The 25521-nt window shown below is 34.5% G+C and overlaps 1 protein-coding gene across 7 annotated transcripts in view; it reads right to left on the reverse strand.

Annotated features, from left to right (window-relative positions):
* LOC105230123 (protein furry) overlaps positions 1 to 25521 on the reverse strand; it is a 123099-nt gene that overhangs the window by 88683 nt on the left and 8895 nt on the right. For 4 of the 7 annotated variants that reach the window (XM_049458689.1, XM_049458688.1, XM_049458692.1 and 1 more), the window contains exons 2-17: positions 23250 to 24799; positions 23042 to 23179; positions 20680 to 21020; positions 20476 to 20614; positions 19272 to 20408; positions 18542 to 18668; positions 18270 to 18483; positions 18025 to 18207; positions 16246 to 16389; positions 13028 to 13195; positions 11754 to 11903; positions 10940 to 11109; positions 10718 to 10872; positions 10137 to 10247; positions 9856 to 10010; positions 2534 to 2694 (exon numbers count right to left, since the gene is read on the reverse strand). In XM_049458689.1, the coding sequence (XP_049314646.1) occupies positions 2534 to 2694; positions 9856 to 10010; positions 10137 to 10247; positions 10718 to 10872; positions 10940 to 11109; positions 11754 to 11903; positions 13028 to 13195; positions 16246 to 16389; positions 18025 to 18207; positions 18270 to 18483; positions 18542 to 18668; positions 19272 to 20408; positions 20476 to 20614; positions 20680 to 21020; positions 23042 to 23179; positions 23250 to 24799 (5043 nt within the window). The remainder of the gene's footprint in view (positions 1 to 2533; positions 2695 to 9855; positions 10011 to 10136; positions 10248 to 10717; positions 10873 to 10939; positions 11110 to 11753; positions 11904 to 13027; positions 13196 to 16245; positions 16390 to 18024; positions 18208 to 18269; positions 18484 to 18541; positions 18669 to 19271; positions 20409 to 20475; positions 20615 to 20679; positions 21021 to 23041; positions 23180 to 23249; positions 24800 to 25521) is intronic. The other 3 variants (XM_049458693.1, XM_049458695.1, XM_049458694.1) reach the window with 1 other exon arrangement.

Below are 25521 nucleotides of genomic sequence, written 5' to 3' on the forward strand. Positions count from 1 at the left end.
ATTCTTCTTTTCTTGACTTGATCCTACCATTGTATGCGTGGACACCCTTGCTCCTGTTGTCCACCCACTTTCTCGAATCGACTTAACTATAGAGCACATACTCGTACAGTTCAGCTACAAAGACCATGCGGAGAAAAATTTTCTCAAAGGTTCCAAGTTTTTTCTCACCTCAGGTTTCTTCGCTGTATAATACATTGGATGGATATATCCGTATCGATAAAAGAAATGTTAACAACGCGAAAAGTTTGTAGTTTGTTTGACATTTTGTGTTTAAATTGCATCACGGCTACGGAATTGTTGAAAATGTTGCAAAAGGGGTTTGGAGAGTATACTTTATCACGAACATAAATATTTAATTGGCACAAAACATTCAGTGAAAGTCGTGATACCATCAAAAACTTCCTTTATTTGAGTAGTATTCACCTCTGTTAAGACGAAAACATCAAAAAGGTAAAGGTGCTTCAAAATCATCTCTTATCGATCGACTCAACATATTTTGATTAAAATTTTGGATATGAAGCGTGTCACGTACAAAAAGGCCAGAATCCTTTAAAAAAACGACGTCGAGTAAAGAGCACAAAACAAGTATTTGACAATGTATCTTCCTTTTGAAGACCCTATATTCATCAAACGGAACGTTTATAAATAATCGTCGAAATCGTCCAACTATACAGCGAATGGCGCTTCAAGCCAAGAGCCGAAAACTAAAAAAACAAAATTCGCTGAAAGATCGGTCATTCCAGGCGAGGATTATAGCAAATCCACTGAAAATTTAAATAAGCATGCATGTATTAACTCAATAGGAGCCAATTTTGTAGGTGATAATGATAAAGATGTGTATTAAAATACTAAAATACTTAAAATGTAGGTCTTCCCTTATCAAATTTCATCAGATTGTATTTCTTATTCTTAGTAAGGCCTTCGACATATATACTCGAACTAGCCCCGAGTTTTTGAGATATCGATATGAAATTTTGCACACGTCCATTTCCTTCCAAGACGCTGCTCAGTTATCCGAATAGCCGATACCGGACCATTGTAGCATATAGCTGCCATATAAACTGATCGATCAAAATCAAGCCCTTGTATGAAAACCTTTTGTATTTGACGAGTTATCTCCAAGAAATTTGGCATGTACTATTGTTTTAAGGTAACGACATAATCCTCTAACAAATTGTTTAGATCGGACTACTATAGCATATAGCTACCATATAAACTGATCGATCGAAAACAAGCCTTTGTATAAAAAATTCTTTTATTGTAGAAGATATCTTCACGAAATTTGACGCGGATTATTATCCAAAGCAGCGCTACAATCTGGGAATAGTTTGTACAGATCCGACCATTATGACATATAGCTGCCATACAAGGTGAACAATCAAAATCTAGATAAATATATTTTTATACCCTTTTAACCAAAAATGAATGCAACTGTGAAGGGTATGGCGGCTGCAGTGCTCTCGAAGGTTACATTTTTTCCTTTTGTTTTCAGTTGCACAATATGGAATACTACGAGATAAGTTCAAGGTAATTGATGAATAATTAAATATTTTACAATTCCCGGGGACTTTTTTGTCACAATTTATTTAAATAATATTTTGTTTTCAAGTTTTTAGGTTATGATTACCAAATTGAGCACAGAACTTGTGCAATTTGATCTCATAACATACAATTTGGATTTGAGGTTATGATTATCTCACAAAGAGAACTAATCTAATAGCAAATAATCTGAAAATTTCTTGAATTAGTATTTCTGAGCAGCAGAATTCAATAAAATGTAGGCAAAGTCTAAGAATAATGAACCAAATGAAATGCTTTTACTTTTAACCTCATTCTAACCTCAAAAACGCACATTCCTTAATGAGATATATTTATAAGTACATAAAATGAAAAGTATGCGAGACATAGAAGTTTTGCCGTAAATTCTTCATTTCACCGTTTTTGTAGTGTTTTATTTATTTATTTTCCTCGTCCTTTATTGATAATGACATTTAATATTTTTTGACATTTGATCTGTATTAATGACCAATAATACATTTATATATTTCTATAAATGTACATACATACATATATATTATATTCCACATTTGCAAAAAACCGCACTTAATAAACATAATTGGTAACAACTCCGTAATGAAATCGAAACAGTGTCATCATGGGACTCAATGTTGAATAGAGCAAGGTAGGTTAAGGACACGAAAGCGGTGACAAACACCCACACAGACACACACATACATACGCACATGACACACTGAACTACTCTCGCTTTATTAGTCTACTAGACACACTGATTCAGCCGAACCCCAGCTGCCGACCGCATTCCGCTCATAAATAATGCATGAATTCTCACGCACGGCTCATGAATGAGAAATACGAAAATCTTTGATATGCCACACGCCTTTATTGCGTCCCACTTAGCATACGCTTAACACATGCTTATTATACATTATTTTTTCAATAATTTTATTATTTTATATATTTGTTAGTTGCTTTTACAGTGGATACGTTGTAGTTGTTAGTGGTTCAAACATACCTTTCTCATGGTCGCTGTGCAGCGAGGCAACGCTGCCGAAGAAACGCTTATCCAGTATTTGTAGCAATTGTAGAGCGGTGGAGTGCACCTCAACACGTGGACAGCCGGTCATTAGCAGTGTGACCGTTATAACCGAGGTGTAGTGATCACAAGGATATTCTCTGCAAAAATGAAAATAAAAAAATAAAGGATAATGATAAATTATCTCTGAAATCAAAGCTGCTCATAAATATATATACAGATATTCTTTTTTGTTATTTTAATATTTAATGTTAATGATTTACTTTCCGAAATTATAATATGGAAATCGATTAATATCATTTCCGCTTAATTGGAACTTAAAGAAATGATTTCAACACGAATTATTTTCTTGCTGTCGGTAATATGTTTGTGTAGATTTAGGTTATGCTTGTGTAGACTTTAGTTTAGATTAGGCTAGATTAATCTGGTAGGCCAATAAGCCAGGCTTAGGACCAGTTTTGGTCCTTTACGATACCAGATGGACTTCAGTTCCTAGGTTTAAAAGAAGTAGTCATCCTTTAGTATGCCAGCGATTGACGAGAATTGTAACACTCTGCAGCCTCACTATCGATACCTCCATCAGTGTATCATGCCTTTGGAACTCCAGATGCTTACAATAGTCTTGCCAATGCGGGACAAGTGTAGAAGAGATGCTCTATTGTTTCCTTGATGCCCTGCTCTAGACATTTCTTGCAGTCTTCTCGATCTGTCGGTTCCATTCTGCGTACGTGAGTGGCCACCAGATAGTGACAAGTTAATATTCCCTCCTTCCACTATCACTCCTGTCGCATTACTAAGGTCTTTTTTAATATCTGACGCAGATTTAAAGCGACAAAACCGCTTGACGAGCGTGACTTGGGCAATATTCGTATTTCGGTCACTTCCAGATTCTTTTTTCCGAGCAAAAGAATACGTCTACCGAATTTTTTTTATGAAATCAGAGACAGTAGTCCGGCTAAATGGCCGATATTTATCCGGCGCTTTGATTCTGCTGTAATAGGGCTAATATTTGCAGTCATTTGTCGTCGTTTAGGCATGCACTTTTCAAACTTTTTTAAAACACAATCGATATTTTAATGATGCAAGTCAACTCTTTATAGCACTATATGAATATGAAAGATAAAAATTGCATAGCAATCCAATTAAACTCAAGAATAAAGTGCTAGCAACTACCTTACCGATTTCTTATGCCCAGTACTGTATACTTTATAGAGTCCCCAACGTTTCCTTCGGGGTCTTATAGGCTTCGTGGAAAACTTAATATACCCTGTTCAGGGTATAAAAACAGACTAACGGAAAGAAGAAACGCTTTTTTGATGAAAAAATTGTTGTTGATACCAAAAAGTGTATTAAGAAGTGTTCAACCACGCTCTATGTTAAGCGAAACGACCCATTTGTACGTGCTCAGTCTCCGTAGAGACCACATGAGCACTGAAGGCATTGACGCAGTTGAGTTCAAAAAAAGATTATTGCGGCCAAAAGCATTAAAAAATACATAAAATGGTTTTGTACGCCCGTAAATTAGGGGGATGTTCGAGTCTCAATCACTGCGGCAGTATAGCAATATATTATATTCGACGCAAAAATGTTGTAGTATCAGCTGACTATTGGCAGAAAAACAACAGTGGCGCAATATTGGTGCAGTTATTTGCTTGTTCGAACAGTTTCTACGGTTGATAGCTGGCCTTTCGAGTTAGTAAAGCTGGATGAAAATGGTATGAATTGCTTCCTAGATAATTTTTCGTATTATTATACCTCAAGAGATTGGTCGCTGAAAGGAAATTTAGCGACAATAAAGACATACTTAATAGCCAAAACCAGAGTCTATTTTGAAGCCAAAGCCAAACCATACTACAAAAATGGGAATGAAACCGTCGATGAAAACGAGTATGTATTACTTTCGAGCTAAAAAGAAAACAGAGTTTTTTTAAAGTTATACGATATCTTCATCTCACCACCTGTAATGATCCACTTATTTGTGGATAGGTAACGAGATATGCAAATACGTATTTCTGACACTCGAATAGAATAAAAAGCTCACAACTTTTCTTAAAAAAAAATCACTTTTTATCTCCATACATACAGATACGTTGAACCAAAAGTACAAATATTTTTTTAATTCCTGCCACAAAAACAGAAATTGCCACAAAAAATAACGAACTAAATTTAAAGGAGCTTAGCTGACGCATATACATAAATATTGTTTTTTCATATCAAATCCGGTGCTTAGGATCAGTTCTAGAGACGACACAGAAGGCAATCAAATGTATGTCAAGGGATAGACAAAAAATCGGCTTTACAGTAACAGCAACCAGACTAATACAGCTGTGACACACACACAAAGTGAAATTTGTATACATTAGAGCGGGTAGATTTTTTTACTATAACATCGCGTATTCGGTAAATGATCGACCGAACATTTTGAACAACTTTGCCTGACTAAGGGTCTAAAACTGTTCCAAGCCAGCGATTTTTAAGGTGAAGTTTAGAAAATCTAAACAATCGATTGTATGAGAGGTACGTGATATAGTTGTCTGATCTGTCAATAAAATATCAAAATATACCTAAACATTAGATTTAATTGGGATAACTCAAAACCTGGCAAACAAATGTTTATAATCCCTAGAAATTCGCCGAAACCGGTTTTTGGAGCTAAAGTCTTTTAGGCAAATTTATTCAAAATCATTCTTGGAACATTTCTCGCAATCACGATTTTTCCTTTTTTTGGCTCCCTTTAAATCGATCCGCTCTAATGTACATATACACTTGTAAGGTTGTATGTCGCTGGCTGGTGTAAAGGGTTAAGCGAGAAATGTGCGACAGTAAAATATCAAAACCATTGAGATGTAAGCGAATTTTAATTCGAGGAAGGCAATTTAATTTAACTGCAGTGCCTAGGAAATCACGTGCGTTTTTGGAATTTGAAATATGCTGCATGGCATATACTATATGGAAATAAGATACACGCGTTAAAGTGGAAAATCCCGAAAAGATATTTAGGGCTTTAACTTATAAAAAGTGCAAAAATGTATGTTAAATGAAGGGATTGACTAAAGGGGCAACCATTTCGTGGTTGCCTACTTTTTTAGAGAAAAACACAGAAACTTTCAATTTATCATTCAGAAGAACATTCTTTAGCATTTATCTTTTGAAGGTTATCTTTTTCAAATGTTGGTCGCGGCTACGTCTCAGATGGTCCATCTGTTGAGTCCAAATTTCGATGACTCTTCGAGCATTTCGACTGGTAACTGGCGAATGACACGCGAAATGTTTTGCTCCAAGGCCCGATTGGCCGCATAAACTTTAGACTTGACATATCCCCACAGGAAAAAGTCTAAGGGTGTGATACCATACGATCTTGGTGGCCAATCGAACAGCCCAAAACGTGAAATTATCTGCTCAGAGAAGTGCTCTCTCAATAAATCCACTGATTGGTGCGATGAGTGGAAAGTGACGCCATCTTCTTGAAACCAAATGTCGCCGAGATTACGATCTTCAATTAAATTTCAGAAAATAGTCAGTTATCATGGCGCGATAACGGTTGCTATTGATGGTTACGTTATCACTGACGTCATTTTTGATGAAATATGGACCGATGATTCCACCAGCCCACAAGCCACACCAAACCGTAGTCTTTTTTTTTTTTGGACGAAATGGCAGCTCTGGAATATCTTCAGGTTGCTCTTCGTCCCAAATGCGGTAATTATGCTTTTTTAATTGGACCTCATCGTTGAACAAAATTTGGCTCGAAAACGTATAATCTTCTTAGAACTTTTTAAAAGCGCATAGAGCGAAGCGATATCGGTCGAGCAGCTCGAGCGACTTCAGTTCTTGCACAAGCTGTATTCCCTGCGCTTACAGTTTGAGATCTCGGCGTAAAATGTGCCAAGTCGTTCCAAACGTCAGTCGGAGTTGCTGCAAACGGGGACGAATCGACTCTCCACGGTCTTCGCGCACACTCTCAGCTATGGCTGTTATATTTTCTTTACTGCGTGAGGACGTGGGCTATTCGGTTGAAGATTATCCAATAATGAATGTTGGGTCTCAAGATGTGTGGTGGTGTTGCGAATAGTACACTCAGTGGGCAGATTATGTTGACCATAAGTTAAGCGAAGCGCGCGAAACTCATACAAAAGATACCTCTACTTGGATCATCCGTTTTATATTAAATCCCGAACTGATCCCGAGACATAAATAACATATACTGTTATCTCTATTTTAGCAAGCGCTAGTTAGACACAACAACAGCAAGAGAGCAACAAAATCGCATTCCAATACACTTTTATGGCATTCCAAGAAGTAAAGCGCTTAGCGTCAAATCAAAGAGCATTACAGAAGATGTAAAAAGATTTATTTTTCTTCTTAGAGCAATAATATAAATATTGTATATTTTTCGGTGTATTTCTTACAAACCAACTTTTCCTAGCTTATATGCTTTTGTTGTTCGAAAAAATATATGCTGGTAATCAACTTGGTATCAAGTCTTTAGAAGAACCCCAAACAAACTTTCGCTTAGGAAAAAATTGTTACTTAATGTCAATATGATATTTTATATATTCACTGGTATATGCTCATACTTGTATAAAGGGCATGGTTGCAGTCCGGTTTTATCTGGTATATCCTTCACAGATGCATTTTATATGGCGTAAAAGGCTATTTATGCTAGTTTTCTTCGGTGAGTTTGTATGACAGCCTTATGCTAAATTGGTCTAATCTGTTCATCTGCATTGCTTTTGATAACAATTCTTGTCAAATTTCTTGAAGATATCTGATACAATAAATAAATTTTTCTTCGGATATTGTAACATTGTCTTGAACAATAAATGAATGCCAAATTTCTTGACATATCTCGCCAAATAAAAGCTTTTCATACTAAGACTTTTGTTCGATCGGACAGTATGCTATATTGACCCGATCCGAAAACTTCATTCTGATATTGTAGTAATTAATATATTAGACAATAATCTGTGCAAAATTCCTTGAAGATATCTCTTCGAATAAAAAAGTTTTCCATACCAGGACTTGATTCCTATTGTTCAGTTTGTATGACAGCTATATGCTATAGTGGTCCGATATCAGCGGTTCTGACAAGTGAGTAGCTTTTTTGGGCGAAAAGTACGTGTGTAAAATTTCAGATCGATATCTGACAAACTGGGGAAATATTTGGCGTATATACATAGGGAGGGATAGACGGGTATGGGGAAAATCGACTTAGCTCGTCACGCAAATCATTTATAGGGTCTTCGACGTTTCTTTCGAGGTGTTACAAACTTGGTGACAAACTTAATATACCCTGTTTAGGGTATAAGTATCGAATATATCAAAAGTATATCAGCAGGCAAACATTTTTGAAAAATATTTTTTAAAAGATTTATTCGAAACATATTTATTTTCGAACAATATAAGTAACGTAATTAATAAAAAAAAATATAATGATAATAATATATCAAAATAACCCACAAATTGAATTCAGTTTCGAAAAATTTAAGAATACTTTCATTACAAAATTAAAAAAAAAATTACAATATAATAAAATTGAAAAAAATAAAAAAAAAATTATCAAAACATTCAAAAAATGTATACATTGTGACAAAAAAGTATCCGGAAATTGTAAATAAAACGCAAACTATTTAATTATTCATCAATTATTATTTGGTTGCCTTCAAAGTGCCAACGATCCTCGAAACACTTTTCATAAGCACTTTTTCGGATGACCTTCAGTTCCTTCAACGAATTTTGTTTTATCTCTTCTATCGACTGAAACGGGTTTTCACAATAAAAAACCACCCGAAGCCATATATGGTGAATACGATGATTGATCGATGGCATTCGTTGCGTTTTTGGCTTCAAATTCGGTCAAAATCCTGCACTTTTTGAAAAAAAAAATCAGCTTTATCGCTAACTGGTTGACAGATCGCGCTCATTATTATTTTCAAAGTGGTCGTGAGGACATAAACGACGATTAACCTGTGGGTTAATCAAAATCTGTGATCACAGGAAATTCCATCGAAACTGTGTGTGAATTCATCAAAAATCAGCCGAAATTATCATTGAAATTCATAGAAACGGAATTGAGCATCTCCAAAATATCGATTTATCGCATTTCGACTGAACATTTGGGCTTACGAAAGGTGTGTGCACCGTTTTTTCCGTATAAATTGACTGACGACCAAAAATTGCTCAGAATCCAACATTCGAAGGACATCATTACGACCGATTATTTGACCAAAAATCACATTTTAACCATTAACCACTCTCCGTATTCACCTGAAATGGCACCGTGCGACTTTTTCCTTTTCGGAAAAATCCATTTGTCCATGAAAGGAAAGCGTTATGCAGACGTAGAGATCATTCAAAAAAAAAAAAAAGACGTCATACTGGCGGCCATACCTGCCAACGAGCTAAAACACTCGTTCGACATGTTTTTGGACCGTGCAAAAAGATGTATTGAAGCAGAAGGAGACTATTTTGAATAAAATATATTGATTTTGACGAAAAAACCATTTGTTATGTTTTTTTTTTAAGTCCTGTTTACTTTGAAACACATCTTGTACAATATTTGGCACAGTAATTAACGACAGTCCCAATAACTTAGCAAAATACATTTTTTGAAATCTCATTTACCCGGGGAATTCAATTACAACATTCGGGTGCTTTTTTATCACAATATATATACATATCTTAATATCTAAATATTAAGTTCCATGTGCATGACACGTGCCTAACTATCATGAATTCCATACATTTTAAATTACAGCCGCGAGCTCATCGCCATTAAAATGAAAGCAATGGCAATAAATGTTGCAATGGTATGCGCATAAGGAAATAATACTTTGTTAGTACGAATAGGCACGCGAGGCAGTCATAATTGCAGCTGTTGGGTGCCTTATGGCTAGCAAGCTTTGCCAAGATTTTGTACAAAAGAAGATATATGTATAAATAATGAGGGTTTAAAAATATAAAAGAAATTCGCCTTCATGAGAATGTTGCAAGCAATTCTAAATCTTTGAGATGCTAGCGCTAGACATGCGAACTAGAAAATTTCGCTAAAATAGAAATTTATTTCATTTTTATCGCCGTGCTGTGCAGCAAGAGTATTATTTAAATATATTCGAAAAATTTAGAAAGATTGCTTAATTTTGTATGAAAAATATATTTTATGACAGAAATATCCCTTTAAACCCACGTTTTTTAATTTTTATTGGCAGCCTGTGACTTCATAATTTCAATCACATATTTTTAGAGTTCAAAAATTCTACAACAGTTAACCATAGTCTTATATAATTTTCGAAAACCCTTACCTTGCACTAAAAATAGCAGCCAAAGCGAGGAAGCAAGCATCGGCGACGCGCGCCGTCGAAGTATAGCAACGATCGATTACCCATTCGAGCAAAACACTGCTGTCCGGATTCGATTCGAGTAGCAAAACGACAGTATCGCGAGCGAGTAGATAGATCTGCAATGCAAAAAAATTGTTATTAGTAAACATAAACTTTAGTTTTATATATAAATGTTTACACTTCAATGCAATTGTATAAAGCAAACTCGAGCACTTTTTTCAAAATGAAGAGAATTTACTCACCTTCTCGTCTTTGGATGTCAGCAGCATGTCCAGCCATACATATAAAATACCGTAATCGGATAGAAACGGTGCATAGAATATGTGACCGCAGCAGATCAGAGCGGATAGTGCCTGTTTTAAAAATAGAAAAGGAATTAATTAGGAAGCAAAATCCAAGTATTTGTATGTATATGTGCTGGAATTTCAAATATATTACGCTCAAAAGACTTAAAGGGGTGTTTAAGTCTAAAGGCATGAATTTCGGGTAATTTTTTTATCTTTTATTTATTTATTAACATTACAAGATTACAGGAAAAATCAAAAAAAATAAAATAAATAAAAGTTAAATTACTCAAACTATATCTGATAAAATGGGGGTTTAGGAAAAATTTCAAAAAAAAGGTAAAAACTCTCAAAAAATATCAAAATACCTATATTTTCGAAAATAATATGAATTTTTAAAAATATTTTTGTTCCTGTTTAGTTGAAAATCGAAAATATAAAAAAATCAATTTTTTATTATTTCTAGACTAAAACACCCTCTCAAAAGGCTTCAGGCGACAAATAAACTGTTTAATATTCAAAACTCCAACGAAACTCACCTGGAGAGCACTAAACTGCAACTTCTCCTCCTCGGGCGTTTGTCCAATCTGCGAGGTGACACCTAGCGGCTTGGCAAATGAACCGCACCAAATGGCAAACAGATTGAAAAGACTGCGTTTTAAGCCGGTGGTCAGTAGTGTGCCGCATGAATCCACTGTAACGGGAAATTAATACATAAAATAAACAAAGCATAAGCGTAACTTGGAGCAAGGGGAGCTTACGTGAGAAATTCTTAATCATTTTCCGTATGAAATTGCAAAAGTGCGCTTTCACTTCGCGAATGCTCGTGTTGTCCTTATCCGTTTCGGCTAGCAGATATTGAATAGCGCCCTCAATATATTCGACGAAGGTTGGATGTAGAGACATTGTATCGCGTTCTAGTACACACGGACTGCAAAAAGAAAGGAAGCAATACAAATTTAATATATATAAAAATAGTAATATAAAAATATTTTTTTAACTTTCTCAGAATAAAAAACTATTAAATTTTGAAAATCGAGAAAAAGTTTAGCAGAAATTAAAAAGAAACGAAAAACATAAATATTTGAGTCTAGTTAGTAAAAAGTTGAAAATAAAATCAAATTCGAAAATTCGAATATCGAATTCGAATTCTATAGGTATGTATATATCAAAAATATCAAATTGGTATTTTTGTAGAAAAAAAAATATAATAAAATAAAAGAATAAAATATATATACATACATATGTGTAAATACATTAAATTTCTTGTGAATTTTTTTGCTTAGGACCAACAAGGAGTGCTCTGACCAAAATAGTGAGTTAAATATTATATTATTTATATATCTTAGGTGAATAAAAAAAAATTAATTAAACAAAAATATTTTAAAAAATTTTTGAAAATTACAAAAAACATTATTTTCAAAAAATTTTCAAATTTAATAAATTTTCAATTTTCGAACGAACGAATTTCAAACTATAATTTATCACTAAAGCAATTTCTCAAGTTTCTCAAGCGTCACATCTGTGTGGCAATTTATTATACTTTTCCCGCCCATTACACACACACCCACTTACCTAACACCAAATGTGCCATTTTCCGCAATTTTCTCCAAAACACGTACAAGCTGTAAGCGTAAAGCATCGCGGCGACGCCGACGGCGCATATTCTCCTGCTTCCTATCGACAGCTTCGCGTATATACACAACCAGCTCCTCCATCAAATCCCTGCGAAAATTAAAAAATAAATGTTAAGCCTGCTCACAGACAAGGAAGTACACACAAATACAGTTATATGTTACTGTTATAAGAAAGGCATTGTAAAGTGGGCGAGCAATTGGCACGTAGTGTACTTTATGCCTGCCAACACGGATTTACAAACACTTGAGTGTCATGTGAGTGAAAAAAGGCGATGTTGTGGGATATTACGCGACAGCGTGTCTTTGACGTTAGAAATCGAAATAGTTTTAATATGGAAACATAACAGAAAAGTAGCGTTGGGGGAAAGGTATGAGTATGTGTGAACTTGTAATGTACATTTCTAATATTTATTAAGCCGAGTTGTGACGTTTTAGCGATAAAGTGCTTGTATATGGCAAAACAGATGTAGATATATGAACTTTGTATGTACATTAGAGTCGTTTGGCAGGGAGCCCAACAGAAAAATCGCGTATTTTAAGGATCAAATTAAAGTTTTCAAAATTAAAAAAAAAAATTAAAAAAAATTAAAAAAAAATTAGAAAGGAATGTTAAAAAAAAAATTTAAAAAAATTTATTAAAAAAATGAAAAACAAAAACATAAAAATTACAAAAAAAAAATTAAAAAAAAATATATAAACAAAATAAGAAAAGTAATTTAAAAAATAAAATAAAAAATAAAATAAAAAAAAAATTTAAAAAAAATTTAAAGAAAATTAAAAAAAAAAATTAAAAAATAAAAATTAGAAAAAATTTAAGCAGTTGTCCAAGAGTAAACAAGTAGTTGTCCAGTTACGAGTCAGCTATTTTTATATTATTGATATTCTATTGATCACTTGTCGGAATCGGTCAGATCAGACAATTATATCACATAACTCTTATACAACCGATTATTCAAAATTTGTTTAATTTCACCTTAAAAATCGCAGCCTCTTAACTTAGACTCTTAAGTTTTAGACCCATAGTCTTTCAGGCAAAGTTGTTCATTATAATTCGCATACTCGTTTTTATATAAAAAAACGACCCACTCTAATGTACATATTTACATATATATTATATTTGGTTTTAGTTAGCTACATGCACCTGCCACTATTTACCTCCCTCATTACACTTGTCTACACAACTTATTAAATTTCCATTTGATTTCCACTTACTTGAGTGCCTCGTGATTAATCATGCCAAGCGCATTTACGGCCGCATCACGCACTTCCACCACCTCACAGCGTAGCAGCGGCACCACCAGCTTATAAAGTGCTTGCGGCGATGCCGAGCCCATAACGGATTTATCACTGCGATCAGCATTCAAGGAGTCGGGCGATGAGCTGTAAGCGCGCGTACATAAGAAAAACAAAGAGAGATTATTAAAAAATACTCTTAAATCGATATATACTTGAGTAAGAATATTGAATGTGTATAAATATGTATTAAATATTTTTAATATTTTTTTTAGTCTTGGAAATTTTTTAGTATTTTTTTTTTAATCTAGAAAATTTTTATATTTTTTTTATCTAAGAAGTTTTTTTAATTTATTTTTTTTAATTTTTTTAATTCTAGCAATCGAATTAACTCTCATTTATTACTATTATTTTTTTTTTTAAGACTTTCTTAGCTAATCGCTTAATCCTTTAACTCAAAACTTCATACTAATTTGCGCAAAGGGGGGGAAAACCATTAACCAAACTTAAATTCAACTAGAAGGCAGCGAGCGAATTCAGTGGAACTCAAGGCAAACACAAAAAACTAAAACACGAAGTTGGCAATGCGAGCAATTTTTTTCAAGTTTTAATTTTTTTTTTAGTTTTTTTCTTGCAACTACTCGATGCACTGCACATTTTTTGCTGTTGTTGTAAAAGAAAGCTTTTAACGGAACAAATATCATTACCCAAAAGCTAAAGTAAGTGGAGAGAAAAAAATAAAAATATTGGAAATAAGTGCAAATAGCAGAAATTAATTAGAAGCTGTGATTGTGTAAGCAATGTATAAATTTTTGCTACTACTAATACTACAGGACTACTAAGAAAAGAAAAATAGGTTCTACATTACGTAATTGCTGCATGCTAATATCAAGCATATTATTACACTAGAGTACCGTATAAATATGAAAAGCACTACTATATTATACTATACTATATACTAGTACTTTATTTATTTATAATAATAGTATATAATCCGGGTTGCAAATAATGTATCAAAAAATAATTAAATTAACATTGAAATAATTTTTTTTGTAATCCAAAAAATCGTAACTAAAAATAATTTTTTTTTTTCAATTTAAAAAAAAATTGTAGTTCAAAATACCGAATTGAAAAATTAAACAAAATATTTACTCCCAAATATCGCTTTAATTCCATGGTTATAATTTAATTAAAACAAAAAGTTGTTTTCTAAAAATATGAATTAAAATTAACAATTATTAAAAAAAAAAAAAACAGTTTAAAAAATTCGAAGTTCTAGATTTTTTTTTTTAATTTGGAGCTCAAACATCAAAATTTTAAGAAGTACAATTATAAAAAATTTTGGAAGTTCTAAAATTTCTTCAAATCTCAATTTCGATAACTAACTTCTTTTACACATTTTTTCGAAGTTTTCTTTAGTTTCTTCGAATTTTAATTTCAATAATTAACTTTTTAATTTATTGCACTTTTTTCGAGGTTCTTAATTTTATCGAATCTGAATTTCGATAACATCCATTTTTCGAAACTTTTGACTTTTTTCGAATTTGAATTTCAACTTTTTTAAATTTATTATGCATTTTTTCGAAGTGTTTCACTTTTTCAATTTTAATTTCGATGATCGACCTTTTTAAATTTATCAAATTGAATTTCGAATTTCTGGATTTTTTCGAATATTAAGTTCAGCATTTCATTTTCCACTACTAATTGAACAAATACGGAAGTTCTTGACTTTCTTCGAATTTTAATTTCAATAATTAACTTTTCAAATTTATTACACATTTTTTCCAATATCTTAACTTTCTTGGATTTTTTTTTTCAATAAATAACTTTTTTAAATTTATTAAATATTTTTTCGAAATTCTTAATTTCTTCGAATATCAATTTCGATAATTTATTTTTCAAGTTTTTTAAATTAAATACGATGTTCTTGATTTTTTTAATAGTTCGGAAATAGATTTTTCAGCAGTAATTTAAAAAATTCGAATTTGAATTTCGAAGTTTTTCACTTTCTTCTAATTTTAATTTCGATGGTCGACCCTTTTAAATTAAATTTTTTCTGAATAATAAATTCGATATTTTATCATGAGATAACTAATTTTTTACATATTCTTAAATGTCTTTGAATTCAATTTCGATTATTATTTATTAAAGTTTGTTATATACTTTTTATCGTGGTCCTCGCCTTTATTCCATCATTTTGAGAAATTTGTACTCCCTTCAGTTTCGACATTTTTTATTAAAAAGTTCGGATCTTCGAAAACAAACAAAAATTTTGAAAAGTAACAAAAATAGGTAACGTACCTAAGGAGTATTTAATAGTAGTAATAGGATAATAAACGAAATAAAATAAATAGTTCACATAATCATTACTCTACTACAAAAATTACTTTGTTCTTGAATAAATAGTTTTATCTTCTATCGATTCATTGCTGCTTTTTTATACAGTTCCATACGGTTTAAGAAAACGCATTTTTTTTTTCAAATAAGCTGTCCTACATATATCGATACAGACAACACTATAAAAATTTTATGTTCGAAAAATTTTAATGTTCGAAAAACGTTTATTCTCAACAAATTGTGATTTTCGAAATTTTTTATGTTCGAAAATTATTGATTTTTTAAATTTTTAAAAATAAGATGAATGCACAACATTTTATTCTTCACCCGTTATTAAACAAGGGTGTCGACAAACGGTCCAAAAGCGATAAAAGCAAAGTTAGGAATAGATTATTTTACGAGCTTTCTTTAGATCATAAAAAACTGGACACACTAGCAATAAGCGCATTCGCCATTACAAAACGATGCATTCAAATACACACACACATACGCACACAAATATATATTGAGACAAATATAATTGATAAAGATTTCATATTCTTAAGTATTGCTAAGGGCCACTGACATATACATACTATAAAATTATCGATAATTTTTAAAGCTTAATACGATTATACGTACATACATATGCATAGCTACTGCTTACAAAACTAAGCCTAAAATAACAATTACACGGTAGTTTGTAACAGCAAAGACGCCAAAAGCATGAACTAAGCCAACTAATTTGAAATACACACACATCCAAGGCAACTAAAGTCACACCAAAAGTTCTAAAATATTGCTTGTTTCATTTTTGTTATAGCTTTTTTAATTTTTTTGTTTCACTTTTGTATGTATGTATGTATGTGCACATAGTTTACCCAAGTCGTTTCTGTCGTGCCTCCTTACGGCCATAGGATAGCGGCAGCGTAAAGCGTGTCACAATGCCCTCGGGTCCAAACACGTTCGATGGTATATTATCCAAAGAATCGGATAGTGACCGTGAGTCCGATTGATCTTGTAGACTAAAATTATTAATTAATTGTATTTGTAGTGTGGCAACGCCTTCAAACGTATGTATGTATGTATATACATTCAGTGGCATGAGAGAAATTTTGAATGCCGCAAAACGGTCGTGTTCGTTACAAACAAAAAGAAAAAGTGGTGAAATGCCGAAGTATTTCGTCAAAAGGATAGGGATTCACTGATTGTATGACAGATGTGTTGATGTGGTGTAAAATGCTGGCATCACATTGTTCGTGGAGTATGTAGCTTACACTTTTTTCGCTTATTTTTACTTTTTTCATTTAATTTTTTTATTGATTTTCTCGATGTAAATGCGACGATGGCGATTTATGCTATGTGTCTACAATTACATACATATACTACAATATTTGTATATATATACACGTACATATATAATATATGGGCGAGTGAGTGAGAAAAGCAAACTTAAGAGTAATATTAGTAGTTTCTTATACCTTACACTTCATAATACGAACACAGAGTGAGAGTGTATGAGTGAGTGCAAGTAGTAGAACGTTGTTGCGTGCAATAAATGTACATAAATATGTAAAATATATATAAAAATTCAGCTAATTATTATTGCGACAAAAAGCAGGCAAAATAAAGTTTTGAAACATGCTTCGTGGGAACTCCAGCAAATATAGATTTTTGTTAGACAAGAATCGAATGGATTTGGCGGGTAAGAAATGAGTTTTACTTTTTTGGTTTGCGCAAGAACAATAAGGAAAATGCTAATTGAGCGATTTGGTATCACAAAACTTTTGATTTTCGAAAAATTTTAATGTTCGAAAAATTTTATGTTAGAAAATTCTAATTTTCAATCATTTTTAATACTCGAAAATAAATTATTTTCAGTAATTTTTAATGCAAGACAAAAATTTTGATGTTCGAAAAATTTCCAATGATCGAAAAAAATGTTTTTTATGTTTTGGTATCACAAAACTCTAAATTTCGAAAGTTTTAACTTTCAAAAAAATTATGTTCGAAAACTCGGATTTTCAATCATTTTTGATGTTCAAAAAAATTTATTTTCAGTAACTTTTAATGTAAGAAAATGTATTTTAAAACCATTTTGATGTTCGAAAAAATTTAATGTTCGAAAAACAACGATTTTGGGATAAAAATAATATTCGGTACAATTTAATTTCGAAAAATTTTGATTTTCAATAAATTGGCGCACCCTGTATATCTCAAAAAAACATACCATAGTATTGAGTCAATTATCGCGTAATTTGAATATAATTCGACTGTGTGAATAAGCTAAGCTTTGCATTTATGGACACTTTACATAAAATTTTATAAAATAAAATAAATAACTACAAAACAACTACAAAATATACGTGCATTAATGAAGTGGTGACAATAGTGTAACGCTTGATTGTACGTATTATTGACAGAAAATATACTAAAAACACAGATTTCCTTATGTATGGATATGTAGAAAAATTTATTTACTAAAAATAAATTAGAAACCAAAATAATAAAGATCAAAAAATCAACAAAACGCAAAGGGCGAACGACAAACAGCTGCTTATGTAATGAGTAGTCCGTTAGAAGTATGCTAAAAACACGTTAGGGTCACACAGCCACACTGAAACACCCACACACACACAAATGTAACAACAATAATTTACCTCAAACTCAAGTCAGGCGAGGCACAACGCACCGCAACGCTAGGTATTTGTGGCACCAGGCGCATGGCACAAGCCACTTGATTGCGCCACAATTTCAAATAGAGATCCTTTTGACTCTCGGTGGGCATTTTCTTGGTGGGCGCCGAGCTGCGCAACAAGGAGGCGCGATTATCACTAACCGGTCTGCAAGAAAAATATATAAATTAAAAAAAATTAAGAGTTCTTTTAAAGCGTAAAAGACGCACGTGGGATCGATGACGCTGTAGAGCGTGGTGACGCGTGAGTAACAAATCGGCCAGGCTTGCGCCACAGCCGAGGGACACTGCTGTAGTATGCGATTGCGCTCCAAGAAACCAAACAGCACCATAGACCAGGGATCAAACTGTTGTTGCTGATGTGTTGTGCTGCCTTGTGACAAATTCAGCGTCGATGTGGATGACTTGGAGGTGTCTAAGGAGACTAAAATATTTTTAGGTTAATTTTTAAGTATTTTTAAAGAAAATATAGTGGTACATACCATCGGTGAGCCCAGCCATCCATACACCACTGGTGCGCTCGGCAATCCATTGCAAGTCAATGGCATTAGCGTTGAGTATAGCAGTCTTCTCCGAAGGTGGCAAGTGTGGTAGGCATTTCTCTAGGACCTGAAAGTGTTGAATAGAGTTTTCGTTAGAGATAAAATTTTAGAAAAATGTATTAGTAGCTTAATTTTTAAATGAAAATGTATGTATATAAGTATTAACACACTTCTATACGGAAAAAAATTAAAAATTGGTTTAGTTTGTATGACAGCTATATACAATAGTGATCCGATTCGAACAATATAAACGGAGATTATTAGGCTATCCTGGACAATAATCTGTATCATATCTTCATAAAGATATCTTTTCAAAATAAGAAGTTTTCTATATTGGAACCTGATTTTGATCGTTTAGTTTGTATAGCAGCTATATGCTATAGTAGTCCGATCTGAATAATAACTGGGGGCATTGTAGCGTTCTCTTGGACTATAGTATATGCTAACTTTGGCGAAGATATCTTGTCTAATAAAAAAGTTTTCTAAACAAGGAAGGGTATTTGGTTATTTAGTTTGTATGGCAGCTATATGATATAGCAGTCCGATCTAAACAATTTCTTTGGAGATTGTAGCGCTGTCTTTGATAATAATATATGTCAAATTTTGGGAAGATGTCTCGTCAAACAAAAAAGTTTTCTATATAAAAACTTTATTTTCATCCTTCACCCACCTGAGCACACGACTTGTCGATCACATCAATCACCGGCGGCTCCGTCTCTGGTATGCCAAGCGCTTTCATGAGATTCTTCACTTCTTTCAATATCATAGCGGCCAGCTTGCGCAAGAAAGGGCGATAATTGCAGAGCAGCACCAAAGCGAAACCCTCAACGAAATGCAGTGTTGTCACCAACGGTATCTCATTCTTCTTCGCCGCATCACCGATATTGATGACAGTGGTTTGCGTGATGCTTGACATGCCGCTGGATGTAATGCTCGAAGCGCCACTCGAATTCGTATTCACGCTCTTTACATTGCTGGCGCTCGATAGCTGACTGGTGGCGGTATCTTTGCCAGCCGCCACACCCGCTATGCCACCAGCCACCGTTACACCACCACCAACACCACCGGCGCCACCAACCACGCCTGTATTGGCACCGACACCCACACCGGTGCCGGTCATTGAGGTCTTCAAAGCGTTCGTATTCGAATTGCCATTGCCATTGACATTGATGGCACAACGCCAGATGTTGAGAAATACGAAAAGCATGCGCGTGCAATTCTCCAGCAATTGCGGATAAGTGTCGGTGACATCGCGCACCAGAAACTGTGTGTAACCGTGCACGACATCCTGACGCCAATCCGGGAAGTCAATTACCAACGTTTGCAGCGACTGATGTGTCAAGATGCGCAACTCCTCGTCCATGTGCACGGTGAGTCGTGACAGGAGGTCCACCAACTCTTGCGCCGTCATCGTTTCGGGTATGAGACGCGGCACAGCGGCCACACAAGTACGAAAGAGATCGATGCGTGGCTTGCGTTCGCCCGAAAGCATTTCGTCCGGTTCTTTATTTTGATTTTGTGTATTCGTCATCATCAGTGGGCGGCCGTAGTGCACGTCCAGTGCGCGTAGTATGTCGACGAAGACGCGACGCACGTGCGGGAAGTATGTCGACATGCCAATACTGCGTGCGGTGTCGTCTGTCAGCATTTTGTTAATGTAGGTCTTCTTCACACGCAAGGTATTGCCGGAGGGCAAGACGGGCACGGTGCGTGGCATCGGCGGTTCGCCGTCTTTTTGCTGCAGCGAATCGGCCACGACGAGGAATGCGCGCAAGCCAATGCTCATGCGCTCCGGATTCAAAATCAACTGTTAGGATATAAAAAAAAGCAAAATAAGTAAAAAGCTTCCACCAAAGTTCGCCATCATTACTCACCTTAATGGAGCGCCCAACACAGAGTAAATCGTAGACAATCTCACGCATCGCGAAGTCCAAACGCTCTTGTGCTATGAATTGTATGATTTTCACAAAGATATTCAGCGGTGTATCACGTGGCACGACACCTTTGGAACCCCTGTGAGACAAGAGTAGAAAATTATTATTAAATAAATATAAAAAAGTATCTTTTTCTATACTCACTTCGGAAATAGCGAGTTCACAATGCTTTGCAGTCGCGAGTGTGTCGCCGAGTTCGATTCACATTTTATGCGTATCATGTAGACCCATAAGAGCCGATAGAGTGATTCTAGCGCTACACGGCTCATTTTTGCATCGCGATTTTTCAAATTGCTCAGGCACATGGCCAAGAAGTAGTGCCAATTTGAGAGAAAGAACGCTTTTTGCGATACACAGAGCAGGCAAGTGACTAACGGAAATAAAGCTAAGCGGTGTTTCGATTTTGTTGAGGCGTCCAATGTCTGCACATACAACAGCTCAACGAAATTTTTCACACAAGGAACATTTACCTCATTTTTCACAGCCTGGAAGAGAGATGAAAAGTAAAGGGAAACAATTTTTTGAGTTGCGAGTAAGATATTTTTGTTAAAACTGCTGAAATTATATTAATAAACCTTAAGGGGTGGAAATAATTTAAGTTCGAATTGATGTTATTTTCAAAAAAAATATGATTATTAGATATTTTATATACTTCGCTACCGCTCAATTAAAAATATTTAATATCGAAAAAATATTTTCGAAATCAACATATTTTCGAAATTTAAATTATTTTTATCATTTAAAAAAGATAGAATTCCTAGTCAATTCAATTAAAAATATTTAATATCGAAAAAATAACTTCGAAACCAAAACAAAAATTTCGAAATCAAAACATTATTTTCGAAATTGCAAATATACTTAATAATTTTATAAAATACAATTCCTAGTCTCTTAGGCAATGAAACAAATACATACAATTCGAACTCAAAAAATATTTTCGAAATTTAAATTACTCTTAAAAATTAAAAAGATACAGTTCCTAGTCCCTTAAGCAACGAAACAAATACGTTCGAAATCAATTTTTTTTTTCGAAATTGAAATTATTCACGAAAATTAAGATAGAACTCCTCGTCCCTTAAGCATCAAAATACATACTTTCGAAATAAAGAGAAATTTCCGAAATTGAAATTGTACGTAAAAATTAAAATAAGTTGGATTTTCTATTCTCTTAGGTATTAAAAAAAAACATTTAGAAAATCAAAACAGATTTTCGAAACTGAAATTATTCTTGGCCATTAAAAAAGGTAGAATTCCTAGCCCCTTAAGCATCGAAATATGTAAACACTTTCGAAATCAGAATAAGGCTTTCGAAATTGAAATTAGTCTCGAAATGTAAAATAAGATAGAATTCCTAGTTCGAAATCAAAAGAAGTTTTCGAAATTGAAATTATAATTGAAAATTAAAATCAGATGGATTTTCTATTCTCTTAAGTATTAAAATAAAAATTTACGAAATCAAAACAGATTTTCGAAATTGAAATTATTATTGACAGTTAAAAAACAGATAGAAGTCCTAAAGGGCTAGAAAATTGAAACTATTCTTAAAAATTTAAAGATACAATTCCTATTCTCTCAATTTTTCTAAATCAAAAAATAATACTTTCGAAATCAAAAAATTTTCGAAATTAAAATTATAATTCAAAAATACTGACCTCCTAATATCTTAAGCATCGAAATAAATACTTTCGAAATCAAAAACAAATTTTCGAAAATGAGATCTAAGTCATAACTGTATTCCAATTTTGGTAAATTTCATTAGATCAAGGTTCAGCACATATCTGCATGCTGCAGTATACTTTTCTGACGAATTTTGCCAAAGCTTGGACGTATCAATTACTAAGACCCTTTTTTCTAATTCAAAACTTTTTTTAAATCGATTGAAATGTCATAGTTTTTAAGACCAAAAGAAAAAATAACATTATATACAACAACATATTTAATTAGAAGAAAATAAATAAATTAATTTCGAATTTTAAGTTCGAAACTTTTTCGAACTTTTAAAAAGTAGAAAAAATGTTGAAGTCAAAGCTTCTGCTGCGATTTAATACTCTGCAACTTGATTTTTAAATTTTAAATTTAAGTTCGAAACTTTTTCGAACTTTTAAAAAGCAGAAAATATGTTGAAGTCAAAACTTCTGATGCGATTTAATACTCTGAAACTTGATTTTTAAATTTGAAATTTGAGTTCGAAACTTTTTCGAACTTTTAAAAGGTAGAAAATATGTTGAAGTCCAAACTTCTGGTGCGTTTTAATACTCTGAAACTTAATTTTAGGTTTTCGAATTTTTATTTATTTCTATAATTTTTAAATTTTTTCGAACACAAGCACAATCTTTGGTTTTTATTAAATACCAATTAGTTTTCAAAATATATATTTATATTAAAACTCTCTATAAAAGTAATGATATTTCTTCATCAACACGAAGAAATGATTGACCAAACCTTGAGCCCAAGACTTTAACCAACTAAGATTATTAAAAAATTTCAAATATTCAATTATACTCACCGCAGCTACTGGTACAAGAATCTCTACAAACAGACCCGCCAGCGCATGCTTGATGTCTTTATCCTTAACTTCGAGAAAATACTGACCACATTCGTGCATAAATTGAAAGGAGGCCTCGAACTCCTCAATAGGCACCATCTGTGTGAACAGAATAAGAATTACAGTTATTATATTACACCTCACCACATATATAGAAAGCATTACACACCTTAACGCGAAAGAATTTCATACCCATCAGCAGGCTAATAATGCACTGCGTCGTCGTGTTGGAGGCCTCTTTGGCGCGCAACTCCTTCAGCTCGCTCATGAAACGTTTGCGCACCGACGAAAAACGACTCTGCGCCAAAACGCCAATCACCTCCGCATACAAATCGGCAATCATGTGTATATTGTGTGCATTCGGATTGTTCTGTTGGCCCTCCTTATGCTTAAAATGCTTGAAAGCCAAATTCTCAATATTTCTTATGAGATCCTCATGACCCGGATGAAAGGGCAACTGTTTGAGTATTTCAATAAGCGCTAAGCAAAAAATGAATTCCACCGCAGCCTCACGGCGTTGCAGCTGGAATTCCAAATCGGTGGTGGGTTTCGGTGTTGTGTTCTTTTCCAAGCGTTTGAGATCATTTTTGATTTCACCATCAGACAGTTGGCGACGATGCCACGCCAGTAGCGTGTGTAGCAGCGATGGCAGGCAATGTTCGGCCACCGAACCGAGCGCCGACAACAGCTGATCGAATTGTTGATCTTCGCCGCGTTGCAGCAGTTTCGACAAATGCTTGTCGGCGCTCTCCATCATCACCAGTTCAATCTTCTTCTCCGCCTGCACGGTGAAATCGCTGAATAAATTGCGCATAACAATTTCGCCTGGGCGCAACGTGGCGGCGGCGTCATTGCCACCGGACATTTGTGCGCCACCGCCTGCGCCACCCTGTGTCAAGGGCATGTCGAGGGCTTGCGTGTAGGAGATGACGTTGATAATCGAGGTGCGCGAGTGTGTGCCCCAAGGTAGGAGCGCTTGGCGTGGCGGTATGACAATGGATACGGTGCTGGCGAGTGTCGCGTTCGCTGTTGTTGTTGCTGCCGTTACTGCCACCGACGGTGTCGAAGTGATAATGGCGCCTGTTTGTGGTAGGGTGCGTCCGACGCCAACGCTGCTCTCATTCCCACTATTATTACCGCTATTATTATGATTGTTTGTGTTGTTAACACTGCTATTTGTTATATTACTACTGTTGTTGTTGTTGTTGTTATTGTTGATAACACTATTGCTCGCATTATCTACATAGACAACATCTGCGCCGATATGTGCGGGTGACTCATTTATGACACTGCAATCGATATTGAAGTGCTGTGGTGCCGGTGGTGTGTTGTGTTCATCATTGTTCGGCTGATTGCCGGCGAGGTTTATTGGTGAATTCCCGCCGCCTCCGCCACCGCCGCCGCCGCTCGTGCGTGAGGATTTCGGTGTCGATGTGTATTCGTTCGTTGAATTCGTCGAATTACGTTGTTGTTGTGTTGGTGTGTTGCTGTTGTTGGCGCTGCCGACTCCGCTTGCGCTCTGCTGCGTGTTACTGTTATCGTTTGTTGACTGCTGTTGTTGTTGTTGTTGCTGTTGTAGCGGCTGATAACCATCGTCGGCGAGCTTTTGATTAGAAGCAGCTGTGTTTGGACTGTTTGTCGGGGAATTTAGGAGGCAAGTCGCATTGCTTTGTGCTGTCGTCGTGTAGACTGCATTGTCATTTGCTTGCTGGTGGGTAGCTGGAAACAAGAAGAAGAAGAAGTAGTTATAGCAATTGGACTTTGGCAAATTGTAAATAAAATAGCTTTGTTCCAGGAAGTCGTTATTACATTTGAAATCTTATCTAATTTTTTAGAACCAAAAACAATGCAGGCATTTGTTGGCATTAGAAAATTTTCCGTTGCCCTTTTATTATCTATTATCAGGTAGGTCAAATGCAATTATCAAGCTCAGACAATGCGCCAATAAAATTAGAAATATTGATAAAGCAATTGTCGGAAAGCAAACATTTTTTTTGTGTGATCACAAAACAGGCCGGAATTCTATCTTCAGTACTTCAGTAATCCAAGAAAATACAATCTTTGAGATCGATATACACCAAGTCGGCTGAAGTTTTGGAAGTTGCCACTGAAATTGAACTCATGTCTTAAAATTAGACCTAACCTTCAAAAATTTTATTGGATTACGACAGGGTCCACCCAAAAACGGCTACACCACAGGTTAAGGGGATCAAAGTTCAGTCCGCCAATAGAAGTTGCGCCAGAGACCTAATAGAGTTGCCCGATGTACACGGACATTAGGGATCCTGAGCGCCTGACCCAATCATTCCCACGACATTCAGACCTACATAACCTTATCAGATCTAAATTTTTCAGCGTCTCCCAAAACTAATTGGAGATACTCTCTTCTGTCGCGTTTAGGACCACGAACGAAACCGTTAGCAGCTTCTGAACAGATACAA

Source organism: Bactrocera dorsalis, chromosome 5 (assembly GCF_023373825.1).
Source record: "Bactrocera dorsalis isolate Fly_Bdor chromosome 5, ASM2337382v1, whole genome shotgun sequence".
In the NCBI taxonomy this organism is placed as follows: domain Eukaryota; kingdom Metazoa; phylum Arthropoda; class Insecta; order Diptera; family Tephritidae; genus Bactrocera; species Bactrocera dorsalis.